The sequence below is a fragment of the Miniopterus schreibersii genome (genome assembly GCF_964146895.1).
Source record: "Miniopterus schreibersii genome assembly, chromosome: 3".
Lineage (NCBI taxonomy): Eukaryota > Metazoa > Chordata > Mammalia > Chiroptera > Miniopteridae > Miniopterus > Miniopterus schreibersii.
The window spans coordinates 80531150-80552696 of record NC_138103.1 but is presented as its reverse complement, the minus strand read 5'-3'; the positions used below and the strand labels follow the sequence as shown (position 1 = coordinate 80552696).

At 40.6% G+C, this 21547-nt stretch overlaps 1 protein-coding gene across 1 annotated transcript in view; it reads left to right on the top strand.

Moving 5' to 3' along the window:
- NSUN2 (NOP2/Sun RNA methyltransferase 2) overlaps window positions 1-21547 on the top strand; it is a 26541-nt gene extending 4994 nt beyond the window's left edge. The window contains exons 5-19 of the mRNA XM_081131622.1: window positions 1336-1407; window positions 2233-2317; window positions 3332-3524; window positions 5536-5610; window positions 6879-7009; window positions 9950-10023; window positions 10578-10708; window positions 11088-11184; window positions 14390-14574; window positions 14909-15001; window positions 15558-15693; window positions 16477-16557; window positions 16913-17051; window positions 18522-18561; window positions 20587-21547. Coding sequence (XP_080987748.1) covers window positions 1336-1407; window positions 2233-2317; window positions 3332-3524; window positions 5536-5610; window positions 6879-7009; window positions 9950-10023; window positions 10578-10708; window positions 11088-11184; window positions 14390-14574; window positions 14909-15001; window positions 15558-15693; window positions 16477-16557; window positions 16913-17051; window positions 18522-18561; window positions 20587-20872 — 1818 coding nt within the window. The 3' untranslated portion in view covers window positions 20873-21547. The remainder of the gene's footprint in view (window positions 1-1335; window positions 1408-2232; window positions 2318-3331; window positions 3525-5535; window positions 5611-6878; window positions 7010-9949; window positions 10024-10577; window positions 10709-11087; window positions 11185-14389; window positions 14575-14908; window positions 15002-15557; window positions 15694-16476; window positions 16558-16912; window positions 17052-18521; window positions 18562-20586) is intronic.

Sequence of the window (21547 nt, the reverse complement as noted above, 5' to 3'; positions counted from 1 at the left end):
CCTCATTCCTGATTCTGTACTTGGGTCAGTACTAGGAAGGGTTTTTTGACTGCTTTGATTGAGGTGCAACATCAGATAAAGATTATCAAACTGTTAGAGAGCAACTTATGATACAGCAGGGGTTTTTGGGGAGTGGAGTGATACACAGTTGGGTAGAGCCAGATTTTGGCAGCTTTGAAAGGTGGAGGAGATGGGAATTTAGTCTCAGTGTATATTGTAGGAAAAGGGTCCAGTTTTTGATCAGAAGTCAGCAGGATGAGATACTCTTGGTTATTTAAAGCTGGCTATAAAAATCTCTTCAGGACATGTTTATGAATCAGGGCTAATTGCCACGGTGACTATAGTCAAGGGCCTCTGGTTCCCATCCCCACTCCAATTCTTGGAGTCAGTGTACCTAGTCAAGATTCAGTCTTCAGAGACTCATTGCTGGCCCCAAATCTGTACGGTGAAAATTAGCAGGTGTGAATGTACAAGTCTGTATTTAGGTTCTGACAGGCAGGTGCGTAAGTATAAGATGAGTGATGGCTGTACAAAAGGCCCTTGTTGTAATGGAGCAGAAGCTACCTGGGAGCTCTGTTTTATAGTCCCCCAAGTCCCCTTTTTAAGCATTCATTCTTAAGGTTGTTAAAATAGAGTTGTGATTGAGGCAAGTGCTGGATGTTGTCAGGAACATTTTGTCTGAATCTGAACAGTCATACATCTTAACCAGATGCCCTGGCCCACTAGCAAAGATCTTGAGGACAGACAATTTAGTGAGGAATTTTAGATAATCATCTTGGGGAAGGAAAGAGAAGAGCAATGGTTGATGTCTTCATCTTTCTGAGAGGCAGTTCTCAGGAATAGAAAGAAAGCAGATATGGGCTGTTCCTGAAAACAAGGACTGAGATACAGAAGTTGTAATTTTAGCTGAGGGGAAAACTTGCTAACGGTGACTTTGTTCTGTGCTCCCTTCGATTGCTCCTGTTGTGGAAGATATTTCAGTGGCATTGTCTGTCTTTGAGACATGCTCATCCAGCTTCCAGATGTTCTGAAGGCAGGAAGTAGGGACTGTGTAAGCTTAAGATCCCCTCGTTTTATGAAATTATAAAATTCAGTGTTTTTGTAATGGTAAGTTTTGGTATTAATGGTCATCCTTACTTGGCCTTTAGGTAGCGACCATTTATCCAATAGTATGAAAATCTCTCTACTTGTTTAATGTTTGTGTGATAGTACTAATTCTTGTTCTGTGTATGATTGATTATATGGTCTTTTTTTGTTGCATTTGAAATTTTGAATTTCTAGTATTGAAATTTTCTGCCTTGCCATTGCTGACTTTTTAAAATTTTATTTTCCAAGGGAAATATTAGTCGTCAGGAAGCTGTTAGTATGATTCCACCACTGTTGCTGAATGCTCACCCTCACCATAAGGTATTGTGTATTATATAGAAAATTGTAGGCAGGCTGTTGTCTCTGTTTGTGCTGCTCTGTTTTGTTGATACCTTTTTTCCTTAATATATTGATTTTTTTTCTTCTTCCCGTTTTGGATAAAGTAGAAAGTGATATATTTATCTTTAGGTTCCGTTTTGCATTATTGTCCCTTTTAATTTTTACAAATCATTTAACTATTTTCTTTTTAAAATTTGTTTCTTAATTTGTTTACTTACTATACAGATTACCTTCAGTGGTCTTGATTGACTAAGTCAGATTAAAAATCATATTAAACATATATTGAGAGATTGTTATATGCCAAGCATTGTTCTGCATTCTTTTCATGAATTCATTTTATTATCCACACATCCCTTGAGGGGTAGATGGTACTACTGTCCCCATTTTTCCAGATGAGGAAAAGGAGACAAGGAAAAGTTGAAGTAACTGGCTCAAGGTCCCAGGACTAGTCTTTGGCTGAGCTGAGATTTGAGCCCAGCTAGCTCTGTTCTTAGCAGTATGTTACAGTGCTTCTTGCATTTACTATCATTGCTCATTCATCCCTAAATGTATTGCTTTTAGTGGCTTATAGTGCTATCTGTTCCCGTTCCCTGTGGAGAGAGTATCTTTATCACTGTGATTTGGGGGCATTCTATGTTATAAGACCTCTGTCAGTTACATACATCATGTTGTGGATTCATTCTATAAAGAAATGTGCTTAGGTCTTGGAATAGAAATCAGAATACTAGAATGACTTAAATTGTTTTAAAGTAAATGCAAAATGTTTGATTTCTTAAAAGTCTCGAACATTTTCTTGCTTTTTAATAGATCTTAGATATGTGTGCAGCACCTGGATCAAAGACCACACAATTAATTGAAATGCTGCATGCTGACATGAATGTCCCTTTTCCAGGTATGCATTGGACAAGGGGTTTGGAGGTTGAAATGCCACTTTGGTGGGTTGTAGGCAGGAAAAAATTAGAACGTTGCCTGAGGCCTCCCTGAAAGTAGAACTGGACAATTTGCACACCACCGTCATTAGTTCACAAATGGGCACACGCGGTGTAGGTAGGGGGCCTTTAGTGTAGAGTTATGTTAAGAGCTGTTTTGACTCCCCAGGTTCAAATCCCACCACCATTTGCGAGGAGAGTCATATGACATTACTAGCCATCACATGCGAAATGAGCCACCAGCCCTGAACTGGGAGGTGCGGGGGTGGTAACATAAGAGTGTACCGAGTGCTCAGAAAGTGGCAGCTATTGTATCACTGGTGCTCCTTAATAGGGATTTTATAAAGATGTGAAAATACTGTTCAGAGTATTTGTTTTTAAATATTTTTATGTACCTTTATTCTTCCTTTAAGAGAGAGCAGTATTGATTATAAAATGTCACTAGACATATTTGCCTTTTTGCTGGAGATGAGAGAGGAACCAAAGTGAGAGGAGGTGGCACCCAGAAACTTTCCACCAGGTACTTGACTGTGGCACAGCTCAGAACACCCCAGGGGACAGCTTAAACACGCAGGACTGTGAGACCGCCACCCCAGGAATCTGATGTTCGGAGTCTAAGTGGTGCCCAGCGCGTGCGGTGCCTTACACACTTGTCAGGTGTTCCCTTGGTTTCCACACTGTTCTTTCCCCCTTCATCCTCCTTTTTATTAGCTTCTAAGAGAAAAGACATTCTGGCACAATAATTGGTACCAAGTGAATAATGCTGGACAAATGAATCTTGAAGTTTTAAGTGGCCGTGAAATCCGTGCTGAGCCCCTAGGTTTATTTTTTGGGCCACTTGTATAGTCCTAGCCAGTCTTACACTCAGCACTCAAGTTTGGTGGATCCTTGCTTCTCACCTACAAGCCTATAGGTTATGTATTTCAGGGATTTACTTGTGCTGCATGTCACCCAACACTGCAATTTTATGTTCCCAGAGGGATTTGTCATTGCAAATGATGTGGACAACAAGCGCTGCTATCTGCTTGTTCATCAGGCCAAAAGGTTGAGCAGTCCCTGCATCATGGTGGTCAACCACGATGCATCCAGTATACCAAGACTCATGATAGACGTGAACGGAAGGAAAGAGGTTCTCTTCTACGATCGCATCCTCTGTGATGTCCCTTGCAGGTAATTATATTATCAAGAGGTCAGAAAGCCCAGAATCCACTAAGGAAATAAATCATAGACTAAAGTGAAGCTGCACATGAACACATAGTTGTATGTATGATTCTTGTGGTAGCTGGTATGAAGAGCAACATCAATGACTTTAATTAGAAGACAGACACAGAGTTTTAGTAATACAGAAGACTGAGCATGTGAAGCACAGATAAAGAAAGGGGTGGTTTTGTAGAAAGAATATCTGAGAGGAAAAAAGCTTAATAAACTCATGCATTTCAGGATGTAGTCACTTGGAGTGATTTGCTCATCCAAGTATTTTTTGTGATCGTACTTCAGTAAGTATGTAAGACAGTCATAGAGTAAAAACACATCTGGTTTTTATTTTGAGTCTTACAGTGTTTAGTGTAATGAAATTAGGAGTTCAAACTTTTGATAAACTCATTTTACCTGTGTTGGTTTACATACCTTCACATTTTACATGTAAGTTTTAGATTATTAGAATTTACCTTTAAGGGAATTTATGTTATAACTGAATAACTGAGTTTTTCCAAAAAGAAATGAATCAAACTAAAGATGGCTGTAACGTTCTTGGAGGCAGTGACATTGGCAATGATCTCAAGGGTTTAATAGCTTTTGAACACGTGAATTTGTTGAGACTAGAGTACAAAAAACTGCCACAAAACTTTGTTATCACTAAACAGTGTTTAACTAGGATACATCAGTATTAAATTTATCTTTTTAAAACAAGTAGCAGATTTACTGCTAGTAGCAGAACTCAGTTTGAAAATTGTAGCTGGTAGCACTGAATATGGATGAGTTTTGAAATACCTGGAAAAATTCCCTTTTAAAGTAAAATTTAAAATCGGCCATGAAATGCGTGTGTTTTTTTCTAGGTTGCAATTTTCTAATTTTCCTTTGGATCAGGTATTTTCCTACCCTTGTTCTTTTGATCAGAAGTCTAACTTGTACCAATACTGTGAGAATTAAGTGACTATGAGCACTAAGTTGAAAGCTGAAAAAAATTCCTGAAATTATGGCAGATTTTTAAGCCACGGTCATATAATTAAGGGATGTCATTTGAAAGCCATTATATCTCGTAGGACATTTCCATCCTGCAGACCGCCTCAAGGATATGTGACTAGACCACCAAGGAAAATTAAACTTGACAGAGAAAGCAACAAATGCAGGAACTACTACTGTAGAAAAACTGGGTAGATAAAATTAGACATGGACAGAAAGATCAATGAATCAAATCTGTATTGGGAAAATAGTTTCCATTTAATGAAAGTGAAGAATCAAAAATGTTTAACTGATAAATAGAAAAGTCTTGGTAAAGAAAATAAATTGGCTTAATTGAATTTGCTGTGGGAAGTTCTTTATGAGTGTAAGTATTGTTCATATAATTGTGATTAAAGTACCACCCTCTTTTTTTTTTTTAATATATCTTTGTTGATTTCAGAGAGAGGAAAGGAGAGGGAGAGAGAGAGATAGAAACATCAATGATGAGAGAGTCATTGATCAAGCCCATGATCCGGGCATGTGCCCTGACCGGGAATCGAACCCCGATTGCCTGGATCCCAGGTTGACGCTCAACCGCTGAGCCACGCCCGGCCGGGCTAAAGTACCACTCTTGATTGACCAAATTTCTAAGCAGCAGGATCAAAATATCTTATATGTATTCCTGGTTCTTTCTGTGCTAGGACTGAAATTTAGTTTGGTTATATTTTTCTTAAGTGGAAGCAAATTACTATGTCTTTAAGTGTTGAAAGAGGTTTCATTTTCAAATCTTTCATTTCCTTATTCAATTGAAGATTGAAGTATAACTAGAGTTTAATGTACTAGAGTGTCCCCAAAACAGAAATGGAAAGTTGATTGTAGTTTGTAAGAATTTAGGTTGTTTTCTAATTGGTATTTATAATAATAATAATAATACCTGTTTTGTAATGTAGCTTGAATGTGACATACTTGGTAAACTCTTATCTACCTGTAGACAGTTTTAAGTTCTTAAATATCTTTCCAGTGGAGATGGCACTATGAGAAAAAACATTGACGTTTGGAAAAAGTGGACCACCTTAAATAGCTTGCAGCTGCATGGGTAAGTAAAATTTTATAGCTGGCAGCAGTGTTTGACAAATGGAATGGTCAAGATTTATTGTTGAATCACCTAATTGGGCACCCAGATCTTTGACTGACTCTAAGTAAGCATCAGAGTGTTAATGATGGCCATCTTCATGGGAATTTGCTTATATATCAAAAGTAGTTGCTTTTAAAGTCTTTAAGAGTAGTAGTAAACTGAAGATTGTACACATTTATTAAAAAAGCATTTTATAAGAATTTTCTGTAACATTTCAAACTTTGTTTTTTTTTTTTTAATGAAATGACGATTTACCTTACCATCTTACCAGCTTTTTCCTGTCTGTTTTCTTTTGTGTTGAATTATTTTAACATTTTGATGTCAAATATTTTTTGATTGTCTTTAAAATTTTTTTGGAGAATTCTTAAAAGGAAAAAGAATCTTATACCTCCAAAATAACTTCTGTCATACCTAGTGTATTATAGTTTTCTGTGCCTATGGATATTTAAAGTACCTGTTTTGAACAGTTTTGATTTTATAATCAGTTGAACTTTGTATTCTTTTTTTTTTTTTAAAATTCTTAGCACTGCTTTTCAGAGAGAGTGGAAGGGGGAGAAAGAGAGAAACATCGATGTGAGAGAGACACATTGATTGGTTGCCTCCCACATGTGCCCCAACCAGGGCCTGGGATTGAACCTGCAATCGAGGTACAGTTCTCGGGCTGATGCTCTAACCACTTATGCAAACCGGCTAGGGCTAAAATTATACATTCTTAAATGTAGACTGAGTGTGTTAATGAATATTCACCACTAATAACTTCAGCTTGAGATTTTGTTTCTCTGTTAAATACCACTATTTTTGTGAAACAGGCATTAGGACTGGAATGCACTAAGGGGTACAAGTTCATAGAAAAATCAAGTATTTGTACAAGTATGGAGGCTTTTTAATAGTGAAATTCCCCTGGTATGTTGAATGCAGTCATTAATCACTTTATGCTTTGCTTGTTGACATGCTGAGAAAGGTACACAGAACAGTTAAGCCAGTGTTTATATAAGTAGGTGCTTTTTTATTTACATGAAACATCTTTTGTAGGTTTATTCTAACTTCACTTAGAACCTTAATGTGTTTTTGTTTGTTTTACAGGAATTATTTTACTTAGAACATTTTGTATTTTATTTTAAGTCTGTCATAAAAACTTGTAATAAATGTGTGACATAATGGGTGCCTATAAAGAATGTGCTGCCTGGCTGTGTCCGGTCTCAGAGTAACTTAGTATATCCAACCCTTAGCTTACAGCTGCGGATTGCTACTCGGGGCGCTGAACAGCTAGTGGAAGGTGGTAGGATGGTGTATTCTACATGTTCACTGAACCCCATTGAAGATGAAGCAGTTATAGCATCTTTGCTGGAAAAGAGTGAAGGTAAACACACTCGCTGGAGGAGTCTATTGGTAAAAGTATGTACTTTTCAAAACTATTGCTGTAGTACAGGGATTTTCAACTGGTGTACTGCAGGAATTTTTAAAACATGCAATGCCTGACTATTTAGTCAGTAGCACTGACCTCTTTTCCCTTAGATTGTCAAAACAAAACAAAACAATGACAACAGCCAAGATAACAACAGACATCCAGTATGAATGAATCAAAATTATAACACTTTTTTTGTCAGATTGGCAAAAAATACACTTTTTGGTGTACCACAGAATTTTAGTTTATGTGTGCCATGAGATGAAAAAGGTTGAAAATTACTGCTATAGTGTATACTCTTGTAGACCTTTTCCTGGGCCTTTGCTTATATTATTAGCCTTTAAACCCTAAAAGAGATACTTCTAATAGAAAACAAGCATATGTAATGAATCTGTCATTTTTCATGAATTACGAGCTCTACCCATTTTGTTTATCTACGTGTGAACGATTATGTCAGGTCCTGTCAATGTAATTGTGATAAAAAACACGTAACTTAATATTTGCCATTTTAACTATATTTAAACAGTTCAGTAGTGTTAAATATATTCACGTTGTGTAGCCAATCTCCTGAGTTCTTGCAAAACTGAAATTCTGAACCCATCAAACAACTCCTCAGTGTCTCCTCCCCAACATTGTAGTCTTTGTCTTTGTGAATTTGACCGGTGTAGGTATCATATGAGTGGAATCATACATTGTCTGTCTTTTTGCGACTTGCCTACTTAGCATGTCCTCAGGGTTTTTCTGTGTTGTAGCATGTGTCAATTTCCTTCCTTTTTCAGGCTGAATGATAGTCATTGTATGTATACCACATTGTGTTTCTCCAGTCAGCCATCCATGGACACTTGGATTACTTCTTCAGCATAGTGCTGCTGTGACCGTGGTGTACAATAACTTTGAGGTCCTTTTTCAGTTTTTTGGGGTGTATACTCAGAAGTGGAATTGGTTGGTGATGTGATAATTCTGTTTCAGGACCCACCATACTGTTTTCCATAGTGGCTGCACCATTTTACAATTCTACCAGCAGTACAACAAGGGTTCCAGTTGTCCATATCCTCACCAGCACTTGTTATTTTCTATGTTCTTGGTAGTGTCTATTGTAATGGGTGCGAGGTCTTATAGCACTGTTTTATGAAATGTTCTGAAACAGCAATTTCCGTATAATTTTGTTGTAAAATATTATTTCTCCTTTTATGTTTTCAATGAAATGATAACCTTTCCCATCATATTCTCCTTAAAGCAAATAATGAGAAATTTCAAGTTTCCAGAATAGAATGCTACCAAATTTAGCACAAGCATTTTTGTGAAGTTAAGACTAGTGTATATTTCCTGAGGTGGTATCTATCCACAATCGTCTGGGCTTCCTGTTACGTTTTTGGTGGCTGGCTGATCTGTGCTGTGTAGTCAGCCCTCATGGTTGTCCTTAGGCCTGAATTTAATGTGTTTTATTTTGTTTTTGCTGTACTTACGTTGGTCTACAGAAAGATGTGATATCTGAATGATGTCTTTTGTATGGTCATAATCTCTACAGTTTTGGTGGTACTTTATCTCAGAAGGCATGTGGAGAGAAGGACTTTGGGCAATGCAGTTTTATAAAATTAACTGGGCATCCTGCTTGGTGATTATTTTCCTACTGGGTAGGTGGGTTTCCAGTATAGATTTTCTCTCACTGCCACCATTAATGCATGTGGTGGTTTCAGACCTCATTGTAGACTTTTCACCTTAGTCCTCAGTCTCAGGTATCCTGTATAAACAGGGCGTCATGGGAGCATAGATCTTTGCTGAGCTTTGTACTTGACAGTTGCTGGGGATTGTGACTGGACAGGATGTGATCCCCACCTGAAAGTACCAGAGGCTTAGCTGGAGGAAGGGCGGCTGATGAACAGTCTCCAAACACGGCCAGCGTTGGCAGCTTCTGCCCCAAATGCTGGCAGGAAGGCACGCTGAGCAGTGGACAGTGTTTGATTGAAAAAACAGTTTCTGAAAATCTCCACTATTGTTTAGTGTTGACTTTCAAAAGTAAGATTGTTCAGATATACTAGTGGAAGTCAGTACAACGTTTTTGTCAAAGTTGTCTCACTGCTAGACACCCCTTGGGGATTCTCATGCTTTGTTTTTGTAATTGTCGGTGAGTTTTCATGGCTTCCATGGGGCTTTGTTGGCGTTTCTTCTTCTGTGAGGCTCTCAAGTCTGTATTGAGATCTGTGGGTGGCAGTTCATGTGAAAGGTTTCCCTGCCCCATCTCACTGCTTCTGGTTATATTGCTACTGTAGACACGGTATTTTTAAAACTAGATTGTTGTCCTGATGGGCAGTTTTAGAAAACTAACGGGCCTAAAACCAAGTTTAAAAATTTCCACAGTTCACTTTAAAATGTTGCCTTTTGTTTCTGGGATGTTAGCCATAAAGGCAAGATCAAGATCCAAACCATCTGACTGGCGTGTGTGTAAAAACTAGGAGTGGACCCCTAGCTGAGTTCTAGCCTGTTGATGCCTTTAAGGTGATTTTGGCCATGGAATCAGATGCCCTGGACTCTAACTTTTCTCTAGTTCAAGAGCTTTACTGAGCTCCAGTTGACACCATAACATTCACTCATTTTAACTGTGCGATTCAATGACCTTTAGTAAATTTACTAAATTATTGCCTAGCCCTTACCACAGCCCAGTGTTATACTGTTTCCATCACTCCAAGCAGAGCCCTCCTGCCATTTGCCAATCACTCCCTGTTCCCACCCCCACCCAGGAACCATGAATGTGCTTTTGGCCTGAATGGTTTTGTCCTCCCCAGACATTTCCTATATATAGAATCATGCAGTATGTGATCTTCTGCATCTCATTTCTTTCACTGGACATACTGTGGGAAAAACATCTTTTATTTGATTTAATTTTTTGATATATAGGTGCTTTGGAGCTTGCTGATGTGTCTTCTGAATTGCCAGGACTGAAGTGGATGCCTGGACTCACACAGTGGAAGGTAATCTTTCTGTGAGGACTCTGGCTCAAAAGAGCAGGTACAACTTACCCGGCTTGTCGTAGTCATGAAAGTTTTAAAGCACCCACATTTGGGTAACTTGAATAATACTATGTTTGGGCAGTTTAGAATCAATTTCAGAATTATACATAATAAATAGTATGATCATACAGATATTTTTCTCTGGTAGTGGAAAAGTTTTCCTGCTTTCATTCTCCCAATTAGACATCAGTTTTCTTTATTCTCATCTCTATAAGTACAGCTTTGCTTTATTTTTTTAATTGGCTGGGACCCAATCTTCATTTGTAATATAAAATAATTCATTTTTCGGTTTTAAACTAGAAGCAATCTGAGGCTTGTTTTTTTTCTTTCTTAAATCCCACATGGAAAATGCTTTTTAAAATAAATCTCATGTTTATCTTTGCAAACAGTCTTCCTAGCTTTGGAGAGAAATGAGAATCGCCGTTTGTCATGTTTGAGAGCACGTATACTGGCCCCTCGTGATTTTTCTATTAGGTAGTACTAGAGATTTAGAATCGTTCCCTCTTGTTTTACAGGTGATGACGAAAGATGGACAATGGTTTGCAGAGTGGGAAGAGGTTCCTCACAGCAGACATACCCAGATTCGGCCAACCATGTTCCCACCAAAGGACCCCGAGAAGTTACAGACAATGCATCTAGAGCGGTGGTGAGTTTGTGGCGCTCTCAGAGTTTGAGGACGGTGGGGCAGTTGGGCCCTTGGGCATTCCTGGGAGGCCTGGGCTGTGCCCATGGCTGACCTCAGATATGCAAACTTTTCAACATGTGAGAACTTCTCCATACCGTTAGCTGCTGGCATTGAGCCTTCGTGAGTAACAAAGTTGGTTAGAACCTCATGGTGATACACTGGATACTGCATCAACTTTCTACACATTACACATTGGCCATTCCTTGAGTGAGGACTGTGTGAATATTAACAAGATATGACTTCTTTGTCACAGGGCATTTTTGTAGTATTTGTCTTAATATTTAATATTAAAAGAATGTATTTTGGATCAGTTAAAAAGTGAGAATTGTGTTTTTTTAAGTCTTAGAATATTACCACATCATCAAAATACTGGAGGGTTCTTTGTGGCAGTATTAGTGAAAAAGTCTTCAATGCCATGGAATAAACGTCCACCAAAGGTAAACAAACATCTTCCAAAATACCACAGCATACCTTGTGATCTCTTTGTGCATTAAAGGCAGAAGCTGACAGAGGTCAGTGGTAATGTTTTTTGAGGGGGCGGAGGGTGGCTGACCTAATGGTGTGTGTAGGGATTCTTTTAAATTTTGAGTTTTCCAAGCAAAAATCAGTTTCTTATAAGGATAGGTAAGTGGAAAAGACAAACTTTGGGGAATGCACTTCTTTGACATCATAAATCTAATTTTTTTTTTTAAGATTTTTGATTACTTTTTAGAAAGGAAGGGGGAGAGAGAGAAACATCGATGTGAGAGAAACACCCACCTATGCATGTGCCCTGATCAAAAACTGAACCAGCAACCTTTCTGTGCATGAGACGACACCCAACCCATTGAGCCACACTGGCCAGGGCTTAAATCTAATTCTTTAATAAAAATTGAAAAGACGTCAAGACTTCTCTGTGGCTCAAAATCAGAGCCCTACCCCCAAACTGGCTCTGAGCTCTTAAATTCCCTGTGGGTTGTTTCATATTAGCTTATTTCAGGTTGATCTATCTCTGCTAATATGAAGCCTGTCTCCACCTTGACCGTGAAGGGTAATTACAGAGTTCATCCAGGCCTAGCTGAAAAGGAATGAATAGGCCCTTACCTGTCGTAATGAATCTAAACTGCCTCCTAGGTTGTTGTTAGAGCTGCCGTAAAGCAGAGTAGCTGGGAAAGAGGGCTGCCTTTTGAAACCTGACACAAAGTTGTGCTTTAACATGTGCTGTCCTCCTCATCAACTTGGCATTATTTTGTTAGTTTGTGTGTCAGCCTTCCATAATCATAGAACATGGCTTGGAGTCACAGTCTGAAAGTCTGTATTTCTTTCAGATCCATGCTTAAAAATTAGGACAAATAATGCTTAGACTTTGGAGAAACAGTTTTCTGGGATATGGCTAATCCAGTTTAACATATGAATGTACAGCATTAAACTGGCCCAGGATTGCAGCTGGTACTTTTGGGCAGTCATCGTGGTGTTGGTGTTGGGCTAGAGAGCATTCCCTTCGAGAGCGAGTCTGTGGTATTCTTGACTCTCACTGATCCCTAACTCCCTGGGTAGGAGTAAAGCTGTGGCTACTCAGCACTGCTAACAGAAATGGAGCCCAGCCACGTGTAATTTTGGTTTTCTTGCAGCCATGTTTAAAAAATAAACAAGAACAAAAGTGAAATCAATAATTTTTTGTTTACCTCAGTATATTTAAAATATTATTTTCATGTAATCAAAATAAGTTATTAATGAGGTATTTTATATGACTTCATACTAAGTTTTTTTTGTTTGTTTTTTGTTTTGTTTTTAAATATATCTTTATTGATTTCAGAGAGAGGAAAGGAGAGGGAGAGAGAGAGATAGAAACATCAATGATGAGAGAGTCATTGATCGAGCCCGCAACTTGGGCATGTGCCCTGACCGGGAATCGAACCCCAATCGCCTGGATCCCAGGTCGACGCTCAACCGCTGAGCCACGCCCGGCTGGGCCATACTAAGTTTTTAAAAGTAGTATGACTTATGTTCTAAGATACACTTTTTCACTAGGCACTTTTGCAGGGGTCAGAAACACAAGGCTGGTGGCTATTGTACTGCACAGCACAGGTTGAGAATGTTACACATAAGTACTTCAGATTCACGTGCATTTGAGGCTGTGTTGACATTTTGTCGCATAAACACCTGTGTAAATGGGGTTGAACTTTTTCTTATGTCTGCCGCCCCTGATGTGTCTATGCTTTTTAGAACAGCTTAGTGTTATTTAAATATTACTTCTCCACTTTTCTGTTACTATGTCAGTTTCTCATGTATTTCATTGGGTAAATATATTTTGGTTGCCCATGCTTCTGGGGCCGTTCTTAGATTCTTTGTCTTTAGGACGCCAGAATCTAGTTGAAGTGAAGACATGTAGGCACTAATCTAGAGTTTGAGTCAGTGAAAACCACATGGATGCTGTGTGTACAGTACAGTGCTGCTGGTACTTTGAGGAAGGCAAAATTAGGTCATTGGTGTGGAACAGAGAAAGCTTCCTGGAGAAAGGGGCATTTGAAATGGGCTCTGCAAAAGAGGGCAGCATTTTAGGAAGCAGAGATGGAGATAGAAAGGATGTGTGCCATTGCTGGTCTTGTCAAGAGGTTTCAGGTGGTGGTTTTGTGTTTTGGATTTTTTTCTACCTTTAAATAAACTACATTCTCTGGGAGGCATTGTTGTATAATGTTAATAGTTTTAGAATCTCACTGGCTCATCTACTTTGCAGCTTTGTGAACTGGGGAACATTAACTTTTCTGTGCTCAGGTGTCTAATTTGTAAACTCACTTCATAGGGACTAGGAATTACTACTTTTACCTATCTTGGGACTTATTAGAAAGGACATGTAGTTTTAAATAATTTTTCATACAAGATTTTATATTAAAGGCATATAAAATTTTGGTATAGGTACAACATTTTGCTCATTATCAAAACCACATCTATACCATTGCTACAGATCAGAAGTTAAGTATTCCACATGTATTTCCTTGGTCCCTGGAATTACATTCTTCTGATTTTCACAGAAGTTTTTCTGGGTTCCTACAACAATATCACTGTCCTTTCCTAGGTTGTAGTTATTCATGTATTTGTCTTTTTGGCTCTACCTACAATTTAGGGATGGTGTTGACTCATTTGTGTGTCTCAGTGTGCCTTACACAGAGTGGATGCCAGTAGCAGTTTATTTTTACTTTATTTTTTTATTTTTTAAATATGTTTTTATTGACTTTATAGAGAGAGGAAGGGAGAGAGAGATAGAAACATCGATTGGCTGCCTCCTGCACACCCCTTACTGGGGATCAAGCCTGCAACCTGGTCATGTGCCCTGACCAGAAATTGAACTGGCAACTCCTTGGTGCATGGGACGACACTCAACCAACTGAGCCACACTGGCCAGGTGCCAGTAGCATTTTAAATGAAGACAAGCTGGCATTGTCCTCCAACTGTCTATGCTTTTTATGAGGTTACAGTAGAATTTATTTTAACCTTAAAGAAACAATGTCCATGAGTTCTGTTTATAATAGTAAGGTGTTATATTTCCTATAAAATGTTATAGGAAAATAGTTAAGATTGATTTTGTGAGCTAAGTGCTTTTTTTTTTTTGTAGCAGTGCAAAGTAGATTTGCTTGTAAACGGACTTATTATTCCCTCTGACAGCTGCATGGGGAGTCTGTGAAGCCAAGAGACCCTGTGCAGTCCAGCCCTGCAGGTCCTGTGGAAGAGAAAGCTGGGGGTCCCTCCGAGCTGGAAAGGAAACTGGTCACTGGAATTGGCGATACAGAAATAATAGAAAGGACTGAGGATTTAGAGAACAATGGAAATAAGAAAGATGGAGTGTGTGGGTAAGAAACTTGGCTGTCTTGAGCCTAACACTGTAGTGTCTTCCCAGCTGTGTAGATTGACATCCCAGAGCCTTTCCTGTAGCGGTTTTCCAGCAGGGAGTGTGGGAACACTTTTGGCTGGCCAAGTACTCAGCTCCGTGTTAATGAACTTGTGGTATGAGTGCTGGTGTCGGTTGTCTGGAGGGAGAGGTTTAAGGCCCAGAGAGGCTGTGTGTATGAGGCCCCGTGATGCACAGAGCTGGGGGCGAGGTTTGAGTGGGTAGGGGAGAGTGTGCTGTTGGTGGTTAGCGGTGTTCCTCAGGTTCCAGGCTGACGATTTCACCCCACTTCTTAGTCCACCACCATCGAAGAAAATGAAGCTGTTTGGATTTAAAGAAGATCCATTTGTGTTTATTCCTGAAGACGACCCATTATTCCCACCTATCCAGTAAGGATGAATTCAACCTTTTTTAATTCTTTAAAGAAATTTAGTATAGGGTTACAGATGCATAACTGGTAACATTTAACTATAGTTTTTTTTATTTAGCTCTGTAAGCTGTATTTTTGCTCTTTAATTGCATGTTAGAACTGGATGAAACTTAAGAGTGTGTTTACTGAACCCTTCAATTTAAAGTGAGCAGTAATCAGAGTAAGGCTGCCCAAAGGTAAAGACAGTGGAGAGATGGAAAAACTCTGGACTCAGATCCCAAATGTAAATGACTCAGTTGAGTTATTAAGTCAGTGGCCAGGGCTGCCTTACTCAGTTCCGATTTAGGAAATGAGGAATGGTGGGTCTGGGTGGGGCCTTAATTGGGAATCTCTAGGCAGAACAGAGAAGAAAGATGCTTAGGATAAGTCTCAGATTCTCTCTTCTTTACTCATTAACTTTTTGTGTATTTACCAGAGTGGTCACTTACGTTGTCTTGTCAGGGAGAATAGGTGCTTAAAGACAGTCTATTAAGTTTTGAATTACACTCTCATAAACAGCCCTGTCTCATTCGTAGGAAATTTTATGCTTTGGATCCTTCATTCCCAAGGATGAATTTGTTAACTCGAACTACAGAAGGGAAGAAAAGGCAACTGTACATGGTTTCCAAGGAGCTGAGAAACGTGCTGCTTAACAACAGCGAGAGGATGAAGGTACAGGTCTCAGATGGGGACTGATGCATAATTGAGGACATCTGCTCAGGTGTCCTTGGGAGGAGCAGATCCTGGTGCTGGGTCTCCTGTGTCCAGTATGCGCTGAGGTACCTGAGCCTGTCATGTGCTGTCAGGGCCCTTAGCAGGCCCAAGCTGGGTGCCCTGCTGTCCCACTGTCCCTCTCAGTTTGTATCATGGGAGGAAGGTGCCCTGGGTTTGGAGAGTGGCTGCTGCTGCTGTGGTTTGGTGTTGTCGTTCTCATTTTCTGTAGAATTTTTCTACTTTTAGGGCCCTGTTTTTGTTTGCTTTAATGTTTTCCTAATTTGTGTTTCCCTTTGTCTATGTATTTAAGGCATTGTATCTCTCAAATGTTGTTTGGAGGTCCATAAGGTCAAAGTAGTTTTGTCACAGTACTAGGACATTATCTCCTATCTTGGGTGTCCACAGGGGTTTCTGGGGCGACAGCATCCTTGCGCCTGATGGCCATGGAATGTGCTGACATATCCTTGTATTTTCAGAATTTCCTGGTTTTAATGTCTCTTATGGTTATTAGTCAGTATAACCCACATAAACCAAAGCCATTTGAGAAGAGGATCAGCCGGGCCTTGAAAACCCCTCTTAACCCCTCTTTTAGTCAGATGAATTTTCAAAGGTTTTCCATTTCTCTTTTTCTTCTTTCCACCAGGTACTTACTGCTCTGCCTCTTCAAGGTAGAAAGGATTTATTTTAATTGATTACCCTGACTTTTATTTGTGTTGTTTCATCATATTTTTTAACTTACAGGTTATTAACACTGGGATAAAAGTCTGGTGTCGAAATAACAGCGGAGAAGAGTTTGATTGTGCTTTCCGGTTAGCACAGGAGGTAATGTGGGGAACAGACTTGGGTAGCAGTAGCCATGAATAAATGGGAAGCAGTTGGGTGCAAATAGGAGCTTCTGAGCCAGACTGACAGCTCTGGACAGCTCAGACCTGGCCTGACACCTACCACTCATTTGACTCTCGCTGTTGTTGAGCTGTCCGTGGCTCGGTTTCCTGCTCTGGGGACTGTTTGCTTACAGGTTCTGGGCTGGGAGGCACTGCACCTGCCCAGGGGATGTAGTGAGGTGAGGGCTGGATATGGTCCTTGGAAAGGCCCTGAGGGCAGCAGGTGCTCCCTTTATATTGGGTATGGAGTGCTTGTTTCCATTCATAATGGTGACCTTTCTCTGTTTCCACAGGGGATCTATACATTATATCCATTTATTAATTCAAGAATTATCACTGTGTCATTGGAAGATGTTAAAATTCTATTAACCCAGGAAAACCCATTTCTTAGAAAACTTAGCAGTGAGACGTACAGCCAAGCCAAGGACCTGGGTAAGCATTGTTTGACTTGCATAGAGGCGTCACTGGTCCTTATAAAGACAGTACAGCTGTGGTGGTCCCTCTTGTTGGATCTTTCTCAATCTTATATTCAGTACATTGTGGCTTTCTTTTACTGACTTCATTTTCCAGAAGGCTTTGTGGAAACATAATTGATGTCTCAGTATATTGAGGATCAAAGGCACCCCTGGGGTTGCCCTACTTCTCCAGACCATGGTGGAGACCCTGTATCTCCCACCTGCCACTGGTCTGCAGGTGTTAGGGTCTGGTCAGCCCACCAGCCAGAGTTCCATTTCACCTCCTCGCCACCGAGCAGCCAGCCAGGAAAGGGACCCGTGTGGAAGCAAAGTGTGGGGCTTGGGTTTGTCTGTGTCAGGAGGTACAGGACATCAACTAGCACAGGCTGTCTGGTTGGCTTGGTAAATCCTGTTAAAGCAAAATTTTGCAGTCCTGCCAGCTAGCCAGAATAGATTCTCACCAAAACAGATCTTTGGTCACACTGATTTTATATTTTATAAACCTCCACTTCAAATCACTCTAGTGATGTTTTCACCTAAGAATAAAAATAACTCCACCAAGAATTCTCTTTTTTCTTCTTTTCACTCTTGTTAATTTTTTTATTGAATTTATTGGGGTAATGTTGGTTATTAAAATTACATAAGTTTCAGGTGTACAATTTGCTAATATGTCATCTGTATATTGCATCGTGTGTTCATCGCCCCAAGTCGAGTCTCCTTCCATCACCATCTATCCCCCGCTTTACCCTCTTCTACCCCACTCCCTTTCCCTCTGGTAATCACCATACTGTTGTCTGTCTATGAATAGTCTTTTTTGGGTTTTGGGGGTTTTTTTGTATTAATCTCTTCACCTTCAGTCTTACTAATTTTTACGTTATTGTTCCAATATTTCTGGCTTCATTTGATGAAAACTGAACAAGTCGGTTATTGCATTATATAATCGTATGCCTACGTTTAAAGCTGGAGGCCTAAACACAGCACATGCTGTGTCCGTCTGTCTCCTCAGTTTAGAGTAGAGATTATTTTAAAGGATAAAGGAACTGTTAGTCCTTTTTTTTTAAAATTCTACATATAGATGATTACAGTATAATTTTTGACATCTTATGTGTTATTTCATGCTTGTTTCTGGGAGTTGGAGCAGTTATTTAACCTTGAACTTTGAGGATTAACCAGTAGTTAGTTCCCACCTCCCTGTGTCTGAGACCTGCTGAGTTGCATCACCTAATCCCTGGTCGTCTGGCTCAGTCCTCTTAACGTTGTCCTGAAGGCCCTACTTGATGCTTGGTTGGCTGATGGTTTCTTGTTTTTAGAAGAAAAGTCCTTCTTCCATTGAGATCCTTGAGACCAAGGCTACAGGTTATTTGTTGTTCTTTTTCCATAATTCTGGGCACATAAACAGAGGTGTCCACTGACTGGAAAGCTTGACCAATGATTGTTTCTCTTCCAGCCAAGGGGAGCGTCGTCTTGAAGTACGAGCCGGACCCTACGTAAGTGAAGATGCTCCTGCCATCAGGCATTGGTGTTCTTGTTGGGGGACACTGGGTGCTCTTAGAACCAGCGAATGTTTCCTGAAAACAGTATTGGGAAAATTTAGAACCAAAATTCTGTTCTGGTATATGATCATGAAGATACTTTTTTAACATAACATTCAGCTCAGGCCAAACATTTTTATTTAGAGAATAAAATGCATAGTATGTATTCTCTGCTTTAGAAATCTAGTCCTAAATTTTGTCTATAACAGAATAAATGTAATGATCGAACATGTAAGAGAGGTTGAGTTCTGCCTTCTGTTCCCTTGGTTAAGTGCTTGGATTACCTATTAAGCATCAGGCAGTGCTGTTCTAGGACAGGGCATGGGGGTCCCCTGTGGTTTACACTGACTGCCACCTCGTGAACAGTCCTGCTTTCATGTAACCATCAGCGCCTGGCAGCCATGGTTGGAGAAGTAGGTCCCAGATTGTCAGCACTTTCCAGAAAGGAGACAGCTCAGGTGGCTGCCCAGAGTGCCTCAGCTAGTGAGTGACAGAATCAGCATTTGCTCCTGGAGTTTGGTCTTGCGTATGACAGCTTCCACTTTGTGAAATCAAACACGGTTTCTGAAAGGAGGAAATAAAACAGTATGGGCTAGAGAGGGATTTGGAGGAGAGCTTAGGTGGAGCCATGGCAGGTTCTCTGGGAAGGTGGCATTTTACAGTCTGAATGGTGAGAAGGAAGCTGAGAAGCACAGACCCTGAGGCAGGAAGGAGCTGCAGTGCAGTCTGTGGGGCTTGGAGGAGGGCAGGCCAAGTGCCCTGCACAGTCAGGGGTGTGCCCAGCTTCAGGCTTTACATGGCCTCTGGGTGCTGTGAAGAAGCAGCCTGTGCATGTGTGCTTGCGAGTATGGGTGGGAGGTAAGGGGTGTGGGGCAAGAGGAGGGAGGACGGCAGGGAGGCAGGTGCTGGTGACCAAGGGTTGGACAAGGCAGAAGGATGCACATGAGTACCTTTGGCATGTGTGGGAGTAGAGCAAGTTAAATGGATTGTGGGCAGGGAATCGACAGGAGCACTCAGTAATAGTGATCGCTTCTGGGCGAGTTGAGCAGTTGTCATCTCCTAAAAATGGAAACAAGGGAAGCATTGGAATTTAAAATGCTGGGATAGGCATCAAATCAACCTGGGTAGACAGCTGGATAGAAGTTTTGGGAATTGAGGGGAAAGGAAGTTCTAGATACAGGCCTTTGGGATTCATGAGTGGGTAGATCCTGTTTAAAGCCTTAAAGCCATGGGGCTTGATGGGATAACTGAGGAAGCCAGTGTAGGTGAAGAAGAGAAGGGTCTGCAGGTCCTTGCCCTAGGATGTGCCACCCTTGAGGAGTGGTAAGAATGGAAGCCGCAGGTGTGGTGGGAGATGAAGCAGGAGAGAATATTGCGGAAGTCAAGGGCAAAAGGGCTCTGGGTACTCAGCTGGAAGAAGAGATGGTGTCCCAGGTGAAGAGTCAGGAAGGTGCTTGGCATTGGCTAGGTGACGGGGTGGCGTGGCGTGGCGTGGCGTGGCGTGGCGTGGCGTGGCTGGGGCAGAGCCATGAGCTCATTTTGAGATGTTTGCTGTGAAGCGCAGTGCATGGGGCTTCCTAGGGTGAGTGGGTGCTTTAAGAGAAGGTTTAAAGTGGGAGACGTTGCAGCTTGCTTCCAACTGATGGGAAAACCAAGAAAAAGAGCAAGGACCTCCATTGTCTCAGGAATGTGGATTTTTATAAAACCATTTAGACAAAGACCTAGAAATGGTTTGTTAGAATCATAGTACTATATGGCTCATGTAAAACCTTAGGATATTTTACTCTAGTTTCTAGTAGTTGGAGTACACCAGTGAAAAGACAGCTTCAGGAATTATTAGAATGAAAAACAAAAAGAAAATGGAAGTTTGGGGATTTCGTGTATTTTTCTCATTTTTTTATCAACTTATTGTCCATGCATAGTAGTATCTCTTTAGAGGCAATGATGAGGGCTTTTAACATGAAGCCACTTTGTTTGTAGGAAACCAGATACCCTGCAGTGTCCCATTGTGCTGTGCGGATGGCGGGGAAAGGCCTCAATTCGAACTTTTGTGCCCAAGAATGAAAGGCTGCATTATCTCAGGATGATGGGGCTGGAGGTGTTGGCAGAAAAGAAGAAAGAGGGGACTGCTCTAACAAATGAGACTGCCCCCAGCTCTGGACCACTGGAGGACGAGGTGAGTGCCGACCAGAGAGCAGAACAGGCTGCCAGTCCAGACACCACCAGCACAGGCAGTGACTCAGCTGGGGCCGCCCTGCCCCGGTGAGGGGACCCAGGGATACCCTGGGGTGGCAGCACCGCAAGGGCCTCCACCTTCTTGTCTACAACCAAATCCAGAACTTCTGACCTGCAAAGTACATATTTTTAAAGACCTGGGACTGCTGGCAAGATGGAAGCATCTGTGAACTCAGCATTGCTTTCATATGGAGCTTATGAAAAGTATTTTTTTAGCTTGTTAGAAGTTGCTCATTTTACTTTGTTCTTTGGCAAAGCTGGGTCCAGTGTACCTGTTGCAGGTAGTAACTTTCACAGTTCAAGTCTTTTAACTTCCATCAAGAAATATAACTGACTACTCTTAAGGAAATTTTCAGGTCCCTTTTGTTATGCTGGTATTGCTCTTAAAGTCCAATATTTCTTTTAATTATTTATAGAAAGAGCCTATATCTCCTGATGAGTTGTTGGAAACTGTTCTACGAGCTTTAATAATTCTATTAAGTTGCACAATAGCAGTGCGACATTAATATGCAGTGGGGTAAATATCTGAGGTCTCAGATGTTTCTGTGCCTTTGTAATAAAGGGTAAAATAAACTTTGTCAGAGTAAAAGCTGTATTGTGAATTGTGATACTCATGAGGGTTTTATTGAACGGAGTGCTTTGCACTTTTAATTTTTAAGTGGTGTTTGGGATCCTTGGAACATTTAAGTAAAGAGTTATTAATGAT